At 42.8% G+C, this 15,716-nt stretch overlaps 1 protein-coding gene across 1 annotated transcript in view; it reads left to right on the forward strand.

Annotated features, from left to right (window-relative positions):
• Positions 1-15,716, forward strand: part of LOC147725752 (NXPE family member 1-like) — a 280,513-nt gene that overhangs the window by 215,375 nt on the left and 49,422 nt on the right. Inside the window, exon 5 of the mRNA XM_086964425.1 lies at positions 2,928-3,146. Coding sequence (XP_086820551.1) covers positions 2,928-3,146 — 219 coding nt within the window. The remainder of the gene's footprint in view (positions 1-2,927; positions 3,147-15,716) is intronic.

Here is a 15,716-nt window from a genome sequence, read left to right on the forward strand (position 1 = left end):
TTGACTGGGTGAGAGCTTTCTGCTTAATTCAGAGACTCTGTCCCTCACCACCCCTTGTTGTAAATATATGCAATTATTTATAAGAGCTATTGGTTTGGCTTACAGCTTTTCGGTACTGCCATCTCTTTTTATTTAAGTAGAAAAGCATCTCCCTGAAGACATTTCACATCCTTATTTATGAGATGAGAGAGTAAATTACACAGTGATCGCTCTTTAAAGAGCTGTAATCACGAACAACTTCTGGGGTTTAGGCAGAAGTAAGCACTGTATCAGTGCTTTAAATGGAAATATTGAAGTGCAGGTACCTTCGTGCTCCTGAGACTCTCCCGTGAAAAGTATTGAGCAGGAATAAGAAGTGCAGGGACTCTCCTACTTAAATTAAAGAAGTGCAGGTACTCAGTACATACATGTCAACAGACTCTTTTTGGGAGGGGAAGGTCCCACCTTCCCTTCCCTGATTTGAGAAGTACAAAATGGCTTTATTTCGGCTGTTCATCCCCTGAAATTGTCTCTTGCTCAACAGAAGACAATTTGGGGGGTGAGGATACAGTCTCCCTATTGATTTTTTAAAGCAATTTCCCACTTTCCTCTCCTACAATGTTGCCACCTATTTCAGAACAAATTTACTCATGAAATCCACTGATGAAAACTAAATCTAGTGGTCTCTATATTGAGTTTCCCACAGGGCACCTTCGTCTCCTAAAAAGAAGCAGTTTATAAATGTAACCATGCACTTTCGACAGATGTGATTTAAAAAAACAAGCATGGCTTATTAAACAGAGTAAAAACGAATAACAAGGACTGACCTTTAGTGGGGCATCCGACTGGTGTCCAGTGCAGGCGCGAGCACAAGCTCTGTATGAGGCAGAGAGCGAGCAGCACTGAGAGGGAGTCCCTTCGACCTATGCGGACACTGTAGGCAGGAGCAAGCAACCAACCATGGGCCGACCACGCCCCTTTCAGCATCTGACACAGGCTTTCTCTTCGCTCTGTAAACCACCTGACGAACTGAAGCCCCGAAAGTTAAAAACTAAAAGTACTTGGTAGCCCACGAAAGAATAATTTTAACAACATTCCGTTTTTTTTTTTGCTGTATAAACAAGCATTTGCAATGCAATAGGACTTGCATTTACGTGAGACCTATTGGATTGGAAACAGGAGTGTGGGTGGGCAACAAGGCACGAACAGGAGTGGGGGGGGGGTGGAGGCAGGACGGCAAGAAGTCAAGGACTGCAGGAAGGGGTTGGGGGAGGGAGCCAGGGAAGAAAAGAGTGTTTGGAGTAAAGGGGCCAGTAGCTATGGAATGATACAAATGAGGACATGTCCGTCATGAGGAAAAACTAACAAGTCTAAAACCAATCAGAAGGCAGCATTTAGGACCTAAGCCAATGAAAAAGATGGGCGGAGAGTGGGCGGAGCTTCCACAAAGTTCCACGCTATACTGAATACTGCATGCCTCGCAAAGTGAGCAGCGCATGCGCTGCAACGCTAGGCTCGACCTAAAAAGCACAATCTGCGAAACATCATCTACCTTTCTGCCAAATTTGGCTTAATTGCGTCCAGCGGTTCGGGCTTTAGGTTCAACAACGCGTTCCTATGGGAATGAATGTTACAAAATCACCCTTTTCTCGCATCCCTATTTCTCGGTCCGTACTGAGCATGACAATCAGAACCTACTTTGACACTTTTTTGGGAACATTTCATGGTGATTGGTCAAACGACGCCAAAGTTATAGCCAAGTCAAAAAATGTTTTTCCTTTGGAAACTACTAGGTCCCAACTATAACTACCTACTGATGACCACAATCAAGGATTGCACAAAAAAGAGTGATTCTTTCCCTCCAAGAGATGGGCTAAGCAGTGGGTGAAGTGGCTCCCTATAGAAATGCGGGTGAACTTTAGAACAGCCTGCCTCACCCATAAAGCCCTTCACACAGGCAAACCCGAATATCTGGTATCCAAACTCAGAAAAGCGGGTCAGAACAGGACTCCCAGAAGCTCTAACACCCTACTTCTTATCCCACTCAAAGCACGATAATAAAAAACCACGGCCAGGTCCTTTGCTGGAAATGCTCCCAAAATATGGAACTCAACCCCCCCCCACATCAGAAATATTCCTTACTTCCCGAAATTTAAAAGCCAACTCAAAATCCTTTTCCTCGACCGCTCCCTTTCGAACAGATAGGAACCGCTTGGAGTGGTCAAAACGCCTTGGCTCTCATCTACGAAGCGGTTGGCCATTTCTACTTGACTTTTATCCTGAATCGCATGGCTGAATGTATTATATTTGCCTTCTTTTGTACTGCTTTCTACTTGTTGTAAAGTGCTCCGATACCTCCCGGTCAGGCTAGCGCTATATAAAACTTCATAAATAAAAAAATAAAAAAATATTTTAAAAAGCTATTTTGGAGTTGACTTTGGTGCCGCTCGAGTAGAAAATACACTTAAGATGAAGCCCTCCAACCATGACCTCCCACTTGCAGAAATCTCTCAGCAAGTACCTCTAGCAACCAGGAATCACGCTAGGGGATGCCACAACTCCCTCGTGCTTGTCATCGTGCTGCTTGAATTGGAAAAATCCCACCACGCAGGGATTAGTGAAATTTGGGGGGAACTCAGTGTTACAAGAGTAACGCTGAGTCACCAAATTGCTCCAATTACACTTGTGGAATTAAAATTCCACCGGGCCAAGCCTCCATTCTGTTTTTGTGACTGAGGACATGTCATCATTAAGATGTCTGCAAAGTTTATTGACATTGTTAATTTGTATTCCACTGTTTAATCTATACTTAGGCTGAACAGGTTTGTATCACTCACACTGTGTGCACAGTTTGAAGTCATTTTTCTGTGCTTACTTTAAAGATCCATATCCCTGTCCTCTTTTTATCTTGTCTTGATATTTATGCAGCCCACCATTTTGCTTTGCAGATAGGAGTGAAGATGTGAAGCCGAAGTGCAAGACAGGAATGAAGCATCAGTTCCCCAGTGGTTACTTCCTCCAGAACATCTGGCACCCTGCCTCCTGCAGCCTGACCAAGTTATATACTCAGGATGAGATTAACAGCTGTCTAAAAGGAAACTTCCTCCACTTTATCGGAGATTCCACTATGATGCAGTGGTACAAACACCTCACTGGCCTTCTTAAAGGTAAGTCGGATCTATGACAGAATTTCGACTACAAAAATATCGACCTACAAGAATATCGAGTCAACAATATCGAGGGCAAAAATATCGACATCCTATCTACAACATGGTAAGTACAAAAATATCGAAAAAATAATATCGTTGTAAAAAATATCGATGTTAAAAATATCGATTTTTTTTAAATATATATAAATGTAAAAGTAAGTATATAACACTAATAAATAAAATATACATATTTAAAAGTATCTAATAATGTTTAAAATTAATAAATAAAACATATATATTAATAATACATTAATTAAATATATACAGTAAAGATATAATATATATGTACTGAACAATAAGTATTAATAATTAATTTACTAATTTCTAAATTAATGAAATATATTCTAATTTACTAATACATGTACAAACATAAAACAATAACATACATAAAATGTAAGTAATATAAAAAATAAAATAAACATGTGATATTTTAACAATTAATTATATAAAGCGTTTGATAGCATAGGGATAAAATTACTATTCCCACTCCAGAGAGTGCAACAGTCGAGAAAACTGACCCTGAACCCAAAAACAACCCCTTTACCCACGAACTGAAAACTGACCCTGAACCCTAAAAATACCCCTTTACCCAAAAACTGAAAACTGACCCTGAACCCTAAAAATACCCCTTTACCCAAAAACTGAAAATTGACCCTGAACCCTAAAAATACCCCTTTACCCAAAAACTGAAAACTGACCCTGAACCCTAAAAATACCCCTTTACCCAAGAACTGAAAACTGACCCTGAACCCTAAAAATACCCCTTTCCCCATGAACTGAAAACTGACCCTGAACCCTAAAAATACCCCTTTACCCATGAACTGAAAACTGACCCTGAACCCTAAAAATACCCCTTTACCCATGAACTGAAAACTGACCCTGAACCCTAAAAATACCCCTTTACCCAAAAACTGAAAACTGACCCTGAACCCTAAAAATACCCCTTTACCCATGAACTGAAAACTGACCAGTAACACTAAAAATACCCCTTTACCCATGAACTGAAAACTGACCCAGAACCCTAAAAATACCCCTTTACCCAAAAACAGAAAACTGACCCTGAACCCTAAAAATACCCCTTTACCCATGAACTGAAAACTGACCCTGAACCCTAAAAATACCCCTTTACCCATGAACTGAAAACTGACCCTGAACACTAAAAATACCCCTTTACCCATGAACTGAAAACTGACCCTGAACCCTAAAAATACCCCTTTACCCAAAAACTGAAAACTGACCCTGAACCCTAAAAATACCCCTTTACCCAAAAACTGAAAACTGCCCCTAAACACTCAAAATACCCCTTTACCCAAAAACCCAAAAATGACCCTGAACCCTAAAAATACTCCTTAACCCAAAGTTAAATAATATTATTTAATTAGCAATTAATAATTAATTAACAATAACAATAAAGTAAATATATTAGCACATAAGGTGTAATTAATATAATTTAATAATTAATATCATTTTTCCCCAATTAATTAATTAACAGTAACTAAAAATTATATATATAAATAAATTACTCTAATAATGTAATTAACTAACTAATATTATTTAATTACCAATTAATTACTAATTTAAAATATGTACCAAATTATATTAATTAATTAACTAATTAATATTAATTATTTGCCAATTAATTAGTTATAAATATTTAAAAACATATATTAATTAATTAATTATTATTAAATTACTACCCACCCTATTCCCCTATAAACCCACATCCCGCTACAGAAAATATATATCAATTAATCAATTAATTACTTCCCAATTAATCAATATTAATTAGCAAATAATTATAATTAATTAATTATTCCTACTAATTATTAATCAACTTACCATAATTAAATTACTTCCCACCCTATTCCCCTATAAACCCACAACCCGCTCCGGTACTAAAACATCAAATTTCCTTATAAATTTCTATATTATTATAGAAAATGTATACACATATAATAGTAATTATTTTAAATACTTAAATTAAACATATAACACATACATAATAAAAAACTATAAAATAATACAAATATCGATATTAGTGTCATCGAAATTATTAACATCGATATATATGCTATCGATATTACTAACTTCGATATTACTTACATCGATATTAAGTATTTCGATATTACTTACCTTGGGTCGATATTCTGTCCTACGATATTCTTGCCTTCGATATTATGCTCCTTCGATATTTCAGACTCGATATTATGGTAGGTCGATATTTCCAACTCGATATTTTGACTGTCTACCGGTAAGTCAACATCAGAACATCAGCAGCATGTACTAAATTAGCCTATATAATAATATCATCATCTATACATTCCATATCAGCCTTTATCATAATATCAGCCGCTGTATGCTCCATATTGGCCTTTACTGGGACTACCATTATATGTATTGTTGTATTGTATTGTATTGATTTTTGTATAGCGCGATTGCTGCCCAATGGGCGTCCAAGCGCTGAGCATGAGGACAGAACTGGGTGTTGCGGAGAGGGTTTAGAGCTCATAGCTCACAGCATATACCAGACTAGACTAATTGCAGATCTACCTCAGCCCGCACCGAATTACAACACCTGCATGCACATGCACCCTGCAATGATAGACTGTCAGCAGGTGTGTGTCACATGAGGATGTATTAGATTATTAGCAGCTGTAGAGCTTCAAAAAAGTGTGGAGGCAGCACCAGGGATGGAGTCACAGATCAGCCAATGTATTCTGTTTCAATATTCTTTATTCTTCTTTATATATTCAAATAGGACAACAGCCAACGCGTTTCGTTCCTGTTATGGGAACTTCATCAGGGCGAATAGATTTATTGATGGAACCAAATTTCAGATGATATAAAAGTCAAATCCGACGGGGCCAAGTGAAATCCAATGTCTAGGGTGCGTCTACATAGAGTTACTTCAGGTCAATCAACTTGATATTCCTATAAGGGTATGAGCATAATTCTTTCCACATCAAAGGATCCAATGAGGTTCCACTTGTATGTATAGTGCGACCAACTAAAGACCACACTTCTGTAAAATGATAGATTAATTTTTGCCGGGCCAGTCAGTACGATAATAACAACCCTGTATGTCCCAAATTTGAACGATATCAAGGTGGGTTTCATTGGTAATCAGTATAAATGGACCGTCTTCCAATATAAATGAGACTATGATAAGCCACTAGTGTCAAGGTCGAAAAAGTCTGCACCCGAAACAGCGCCCGTATCCACGATAAGGAAATAGAACACGCTGTAGAGCTCATGTCTCCAGCACAGGGCTATCAGCCCCTGTGTGTCAGACGTCAGTCTGCACCCAACCACCACCAGCTGTATTTCTCAACTTCAAGTGTTGAAGAGAAAACAAGGGGAAGTGACAGCAAAATGACAGTATGTGGGAAGTTCTAGATGTGTCTGGAAGAGGTGTGGCACAGCGGCCAGGGCGACTGACGCTGGAATCTGGGGCTCACCGTTCGATCCTGGGCACCGGCGGCAGGTCTTCCAAGCACCATGTGACTCTGGGCAATAGCTCGCTTAACCTTCACGAGGGACACCACTTCGGAGGTAGCTGTGCGCTTTACAAATACTGGTATTTCAGAATGAATCTGGAGAGAGGCAGAAGCTGTGTTGCATTGTCACAGTGTGTTTTGAGTCTCAGAAAGCAGAATCTTTCTTTGCAGGCGTTTCCGATCTTTTCTTATTTCTTATTCTTATTTCACCTGAGGTGGTGGTCTGAGGTGTGCACAGTGACTTTGGAGATCCTGAGTCCTCTCTCCTGGGGTCTTGGGAGGATATGGAATGGAGAATACTTAGCGCCTGGATGAGAGGGATCTGAAGACGTCACCTTCTTCCCTCCGAGGGTGCACAGTGATGGAAGACCAGAGGAGAAGGTGTCACCTTCACATCTCTGGATGCACAGTGGGGGGAGACACGATACGAAGAGGCCCCTTCATGTCTCCTAATCCTGGTTAGTGCACGGTGGTGAAGAGACACGACAGAGACATGAGTGGGGAAACAGTAATCAGGACTCTTTTCACCACGAAACATGAGAGGGTACAGGGGGCTCATGACTCTATTCTCCCGGGGACATGAGAGGGTACAGGGGACTCATGACTCTATTCTCCTGGGGACATGAGAGGGTACAGGGGACTCATGACTTTATTCTCCTGGAGACATGAGAGGGTGCAGGGGACTCGTGACTCTGTTCTCCCAGGGACGTGAGAGGGTACAGGGGACTCATAACTCTATTCTCCCGGGGACACAAGAGGGTACAGGGGACTCATGACTCTATTCTCCCGGGGACACAAGAGGGTACAGGGGACTCGTGACTCTGTTCTCCCAGGGACGTGAGAGGTTACAGGGGACTCATGCCTCTATTCTCCCAGGGACACAAGAGGGTACAGGGGACTCATGACTCTATTCTCCCGGGGACATGGGAGGGTACAGGGGGCTCATAACTCTATTCTCCCAGGGACGTGAGAGGTTACAGGGGACTCATGCCTCTATTCTCCTAGGGACACGAGAGGGTACAGGGGACTCATGACTCTATTCTCCCAGGGACATGAGAGGGTACATGGAACTCATGACTCTATTCTCCCAGGGACACGAGAGGGTACAGGGGACTCATGACTCTATTCTCCCAGGGACATGAGAAGGTACAGGGGACTCATGACTCTATTCTCCCAGGGACATGAGAGTGTACAGGGGACTTGTGACTCTGTTCTCCCAGGGACACAAGAGGGTACTAGGGACACAAGAGGGTACATGGGACTCATGACTCGTTTCTCCCAGAGACATGAGAGGGTACAGGGGACTCATGACTCTTTTCTCCCGGGGACACAAGAGGGTACAGGGGACTCATGGCTCTATTCCCCCCGGGACAGAGACCAGCAGAGAGCAGCAGAGGACCACGGCGAGCCAGAACGCCAGACACCAGTCGCCATTCCTCCTGCGGCGGACAGCGAGCAGCAGTGAGCATCGGGGAGCGTCGGGGGCAAGTCTCATTGAGCCCCACTGAAGCCCCACTGAAGCTTCCTGGAGCCCCTTGGGGGTCCCTCGGGGGTTCCAGCGGCATTCCCGCCTCCCTGCGTGCCTCCCGCCTGGCTCACATCAGGTTCTGGTTCTGGCATTTAGCAAAAGTTCACCCGGCTCCCGGCTGTTCGCTCCCGGCCCCCGTGAGCCGCTGCGAGCCGAATCGGATCTCACTAGTGGTCAGCATCGCGCAAACCAACGAGCCACAGTGGGGCACGGAGCACGGAGAACGGCAAACAGAGCGGACCAGAGCTGTGGACTGAACCAAGCCCGGTACTGCAGCCCTAACTGCGAGGATCGTGAGGACCGCGAGGAAACCAACAAAACAGCAAAAAAGGGTCCTGGTGAGTTGCTTTCAAGACCGGGTGAGGGAGGTGTGTAGCTCCCGGTTGCCAACTGCCGTCCCCCTCACCCGCGGCTCCCCCGCCCCTGCTCCTGCATCCTATGCTGCCAGATCCTCAACAGCGTCACTAACTCTAACACCACCGGAGCCTCACCTCTCACCCCTGTTTCATGCCCGTTTGCGTCCGTCTGCCAGGATGCAGGGGGGCTGAGGCTGCTAAAGTCCCTACTGCGGTCTCTACTGCGGTGAGGGGTGCAGGGGAGAGGGCACAGTCCCGAGGCAAACTAAGGTCCTTACTTACTTATTGAATTGAGTGCTGGAAGACTATAGAAGCACTAGAACCGGAGGTGGGCCTGGGACAACAGCGAGCGGTTAGGAGCTCATAATACAGCGCCTCAACCCCGCTGACAGAATCTGCATAGTCCATGGATCACGCCGCGTGAGAGGAGCGTGCAGGCGGCGATCGTTAGGGCGACAACTAGCATTGGCTAGTTCTCAGCACGGATACATCGATACACTGCTTTCATCGCCGCTCTTTCCTTCCGTCAGGACCAGCCACTCCAAGGAGGTGAGGCGAGACTGCAAAGACGTGACGTGAGTGCGGCTGCCGATAGAGGCGGCCGCCAAGTAAGAGCCGGGGGGTTTGACCTAGGCAGGCCCGACTAGGTCAGCCAGCAGGTCTCCCCCGAGTGCTCCGCTCACAGTCTGCTCCGCTCACATCCTTATCCTCAGCCCTACTCAGAGCCTGTTTCTACGTTTCCCCACAGCCCTCTCACAGATTGCTCCAACGCCCCCATCTTTCCCTCTTCATCAAAATCGTACCTCGAAACCTCCACATTCTTCTGTCTTCAACCATCGGTAGAGGAGCAAAGGCATTAACAAGGAGCGGCAAATAAGGAGGGGGGCAGTTATCTTCCACCTCTCCTTGGCGGTCCAGGGCGGTTCACAGCCCGCAAACACCATCATTTCTAAAGGACGCAGGCTCAGCCATCTTCTTGAGCAATAACCATTTGCAGGGCTTGCAAACACCATTACTTCCAGCAGCTGCGAGCCCAGAACGCCCATCATCATTCGCACCTGAAGCTACAAGTCCTTCTGTCCTGGGAAATCATTTGCAAGACCTTACGCAAACTAGCTTTGCGAAGCACATGAATGCAAACACTCCTCTGGAGAGCTCAAGCGCAAGCATAAGCAAAGAGACACCTAATTTTGCTGATGAGTTCAACTGGAATCAGAACTCTTTACCCACTCACTCAGACAGCAAGGCCCCATACAACAGGGAAATTGTGCTACCAACCCCATTGGACGATCTCAATGCCAATGCGAATGCGTATGAGAAACCAACCTCAGCACAAAAACCAGCGAATAGAACAGACATCTGCCCAACTGATATGGCTTCTGGGAGAAGCCCACAGACAGGCCTACAGACACAAGAGCAGCTCTTTACAAAGGAAGCACCACTCAGCCCGGCGCTGGCTTTACAATCCTTGGGCCAAACCCACAGTACCCCTATTAAGTCTCGCTCAACGGCTGAATGTGCAACACCTCCCATAGACCAGGGAATCGACGAGGCAGCAAGTCCACATGACCTCTGACGCAAAGCAGAAGGCAAGGCTACAATGTCATATCTCAACACACAAGAATGGGAAGACATGTTAGCAACCTACACACCAGACCACAAAGATCCCCACGCCCTTGATCCATCTTTGGTAGTCAAAAATATAAACTTGCATTCCAACACCTCCAAGGAGAAAGGGCGGGGGAAAGAACAAAACACCGGAACGTGGAATTCACTACTAAATACCATCCAGCTAGCAGTAGATGCATTACTGTATCAATCTGAAAACATGGAGCTCCAACTCACTCTTCTTAATACACTTGCTGTTTTTACAGCCGGCATCGACGACAAGCTAGGAAACTTAAACAACTTAATAGTGAGAGCACAAACAAACATCTACCCAAGTTGCAACTGCAGTCAGGCACTGTGCAAAGTAGCCACAGTGCCGACTATGTTAACCGACCTAATAGGAGACCTAAGGAACCTACATAGAGGAAACGCAACTGCAGAAAAGGGCCTCACTAAACACGACAATGGAGCGCAAAGGAAGGAGGAGTTACCTGGAAACAAAGGAGAGCCAATTGTCGATCACATTCCCGTACACGAAGAAATAAGCCAGATGGGACAGAATCTTCCAAAGAAACCCAACGCCAAGCAACGGCGTCAACAAAAAAGGAAAGGGCGGAAGCAAAAAATTGATACTGAAACATCTACTTCCAAATACTTCCCAATTTTCTTTGGTTCGAAGGATAAATCTCCTCCTAACATCATTAATGCCCATTCCACAGAGGGCGAAGATCGCTCATCCCCAGTTCAATTCAGCAGCAGCACAATACAATTCGCAACCTGCCGAATAAAAAAGAGAAAGGACTTCAAGGACTATCAGCAAATGACCAACCAGAACAAACAGTCACATACAGAGAAGTGGCAGTAAAGACCAAACAACTCATACAGCCAAACTGTGACAAGAACACGATAAAGAGGGACCTCGATGGCCACTTGGGAGCTCCAACATCACATAATATGGATCCTCCGCTTCAAAGGGAAAAGGAACTAATTGAAGCAATTACCATTCAAGATGTGCCATTAACATCAGCAAGTAACTACCCACTCAGGTTAAACTCTGAGGTTGGGGACAGGAATAGAGAGACTGGCCAAACGTTTAGCCAAACTCATGTAGACCACCTTAAAGGCACACTAGTTAAGACTATCTATTTGGATCCAAGCCAACTTGAACATCCACAAACAAACTGTTCTTCTGAAACGTACATATCACTAAAGCAAATGCTCCCTCTCAAAGCAACAACACACACAGCCAACCGGCATGGTGAAGACACAACCCCGGCAACTTACGAAGCTCCCTCAGCTCAGGGCTCGGCAGCTCTAGCACTTTACACAACAAATAAACATCAGGAGGAAAGAAGCATCAACCAAGCAATGGAAATGCTTGTCTTCCTTCCGGAGTATACGTCGCAAGGGCAGCATGATACGCTAAATCGCGGCAACATTCTCAAATTAATGGAACACATTTCCAGTCTGGAGGGAATAAGTTCGAACAACTTAATCTCTGTTGAATTCCTGCCTGCCAAAAACCCAAATAGTCCGGAAGCAACCAAAACCACTTGGTCCTCCAGCATCGTTGCAGACTTAATTACAGCAGAAGTGGAGCAATTTAAGCCCTGTGGTATTAAGCTAGTTCCCGTACCAAAGCCAGCTTATCCCGCACCACTACAGAGGAGGACAAGCCCAGAACCAGCGGCAATACAGGCAAACACTCTTAGCGTCCTCAGAGGTGCCTTGGCTCGCCCACAAAAAGAAAGAACATATTGTGGCAATGCTCGGAAGACAGACCAAGGGTATCAGAAGTTCATCCAACAAGAGGGCGAAGGCCAATGCAGAAGGACAATCAGACATACCCCCTTCCCACGACTAAACTTCTGAGAGGAAGCCAGCCAAACGACAATACATGTAGACCGTGGGAACGGACAGAAGCTACATTGAGGGGAGCCCCTCATCAAAACCAAGCACTTACAAGAGAAATACGGTCTTGAACAATCTTCTTATGCCCAGAGGAGGCCTGATGCCACCAACAGGAGACAGACGATACAAAGGGCAGTGCGCCACTTATAGGCATCTGCCCGTGGAACATAAATGGCCTCTCGTCAAAAATGGATGACACGGACTTTCAAAAGTATATTTCTCGATTTGACATAGTTATGTTGCAAGAAACGTGGTTAACATCTACACAACACATCACAGGCTTCACTTGCTTCTCATCGACAGCAACTAGAGTCAACAGATTTGGTCACCAGTCAGGAGGCTTGGCTACATACATATCTAACACAATAATCTCATCTGCAGTTCTTATGGAATCTTCCACTTCGACAACTTTATCAGTAAAGATAAAATTACAGCTCGGCAACGGTGCACAGACAAAATATCGACTCCAAAATATCGACTGGACATAATATCGAGTTTTAAATACAGACTGGACAAAATATCGACTGGACATAATATCGACTACAAAAATATCGTTTTTCAGGTAAGTGAAGTAATATCGACTGTATAAAATATAGATAGCAAAAATATCGAATTTTTAATAATATATAATATTTTATAGTGTATTTTTATGCAATAATATGTGTGAAAAGTGTGTATTAATGTTATAAAATATTTTATTAAATGAATTTTGTTTTTTTAATAATTGCGTAATGTAATTCTGTAGCGGGTTGTGGGTTTATAGGGGAATAGGGTGGGAAGTAATTTAATAATAATTAATTAATTAATATATGTTTGTAAATATTTATAATTAATCATTAATTGATAATCAATTAATAATAATTAGTTAATTAATTAATATAATTTTGTACATATTTTGTATTAGTAATTAATTGGTAATTAATTAATTGTAATTAGTTAATTACATTAATTAGAGTACATTTTAATATATATAATTTTGTGTTATTGTTAAGTAATTAATTGGGAAAAATTATTATTAATTATTAAAATAATTACAGGTAATGTGCTAATATATTTACTTTATTGTTATTGTTAATTAATAATTATTTGGTAATTAAATAATATTGATAAATTTTGGGTAAAGGAGTATTTTTAAGGTTCAGGGTCAGTTTTCAGTTTTTGGGTAAAGGGGCATTTTTAGGGTTCAGGGTCAGTTTTTAGTTTTTGGGTAAAGGGGCATTTTTAGGGTTCAGGGTCAGTTTTCAGTTTTTGGGTAAAGGGGCATTTTTAGGGTTCAGGGTCAGTTTTCAGTTTTTGGGTAAAGGGGCATTTTTAGGGTTCAAGGTCAGTTTTCAGTTTTTGGGTAAAGGGGCATTTTTAGGGTTCAGGGTCAGTTTTTAGTTTTTGGGTAAAGGGGTATTTTTAGGGTTCAGGGTCAGTTTTGGGTTTTTGGGTAAAGGGGTATATTTTAGGGTTCAGGGTCAACAAATAAGATTGTAAAAAATTATTTTTATTATTTTCATTTATTATTTAATTATTATAATTTAATTTAAGTATTTTTAAGTATATTTTAGTAATTAAAATTTAATATTAATTTAATTTAACACTGTTTTTAATAAAGTCGATATTTTTTACATCTATATTATTGTTAACGATATTTTGTACTCGATATTTTTGTACTTACCTGTTTGTAGATACAAACTCGATATTTTGACTGTCGATATTTTGTCCACAATATTTTGGCAAGTCGATATTTTGACCCTCGATATTATTTCAGTGATCCCTCGGCAACAAAGAAGAAGAGATCTGCCTGGTTAACGCATATGTCCACCCCAAAGATAGAGTCAATGACTCCAACTCTATTTCAAATCAACTAGCGGAGTATGTCTCTCAAATGGAAGAACCACTCCTCCTCTTGACTGGGGATGTCAATCAAAACATGCTTGGTTCATCAACAGAAGAAGAGGCTCTGGCTTTAAACAAAATTTACACCATACCTCCACAAAGCTCTCCACTACGCAGGAAAAGGCATTTAAACAATGCTCTACTCAAAGACCTAGAACATCATAATCTTCGGGCACTAAACGGAAGATTCTCCACCGACTCTCCGCCTGTAGGAACATTCTACTCACAAACAGCGAGCTCCATCCTGGATTATACATTTGCCAGTTTGGCCTTATTTCCCCACATCCTGGGTTTCAGAATGGGGGACAAGGGCGAAAGTGACCACCGCCCCCAGGAATGCCATGTAACGGCAAAAATGCCCACTGCAATTAAGCCAGACAAAATGACAGGGGCTATTCATTCCATCAATCAAAAAAGACTTAAATGCACGCCAACCAATCTAACAACTCTGGCAGAAACTGCCCTTATATTACATAACACGCTACAATCAAATGTGGTCGGGCATATCCAATACTGGGAGCTATACACTGAGTCTCTGCTATGAGATCTGGCACCCAAGCCCATCCAAAAAAGCAATATTCCTAATAAGGGCACCAAATCCAACTTAAAAAAAGGTCAGAGCACAACTAAGGTCACACAAAAAACAAATCAACTCGACTCTACGGAAGCTAAGATCATCTGCAGAGAATGCAAACCTTCGGATAGAGCTGAGGAAACAAAGAACGGAACTCAAACGCACAAAATGGAAAATAAAACAAGAGGCTGAAAACGAAACATGGGCAAAACTGCTATATGATACCAAAAGCAGTAATAGCGCATGCTTTTGGCAATCGGTGAATAGGATTCTGCGTCCAGAATATAAAGAACCAGGCTCGCACATCATGGAACAGACATGGATTAACCACCTCTCCAGCCATTTCAACAATCACCTGGAACAGGCAGGAGCCCAAGAATTCAACAAAAAAGAGCCCCACCGCACAACGACCTCGTCGGAGTCTCAGATTAAGAAGGAGCAAGGCCTACCCGAAAGCACCATGACCGCATCAGCCCCTCAGCAAATAACACTAATATCAAAACAAATTCGCAAGGGCAGGAAAGAAGGCGCACCAGGTCCCAATGGCATACCGCCAGCTCTATTCAAGGAAAAGAGCACAGAATAGGCCACTATTATGCAACCGCTATTCTGTGAAGTTAGACTTCTAAATAAAATCCCAGAATCCTGGAGAGGGTCGACAATTGTCCCCATATATAAAAAAGGTGATAAAACGGATCCAAACAACTATCGCCTAGTAGCCCTTCTTGACAATGAGGCAAAATACTTTGCGGGTACAATCTTAGAGGAGATTGTCTCATGGGCAGACTCTAATGAGATTATACCATTGAACCAGACTGGCTTCCGGAAAAACACTGGAACAACCACAAATATTCTGGCCATCTCACTAATGATCGACACAGCAAAAACACGGAAATTGCCGCTGCACATGTGCTACATTGATTTCAGTGCGGCATTCGATAACATTGATAGAGACAGACTCTGGAGGAAACTGGCACAATGGGGAATACCGCATTCCACGTTAAGTATGCTGAAGCTTCTCCATTCTGACACCTGGGTGCAGGTGAAGCTAGGAGGCGGCACACATCTATCATCTAAAGTCCACACCACCAAAGGCCTTAAGCAAGGGTGTGTGCTTGCCCCAATATTGTTTAATTTGTATATGGCGGATCTACCAGGCATATTAAACAC

This window comes from Lissotriton vulgaris, chromosome 3_2 (assembly GCF_964263255.1).
Source record: "Lissotriton vulgaris chromosome 3_2, aLisVul1.2, whole genome shotgun sequence".
In the NCBI taxonomy this organism is placed as follows: domain Eukaryota; kingdom Metazoa; phylum Chordata; class Amphibia; order Caudata; family Salamandridae; genus Lissotriton; species Lissotriton vulgaris.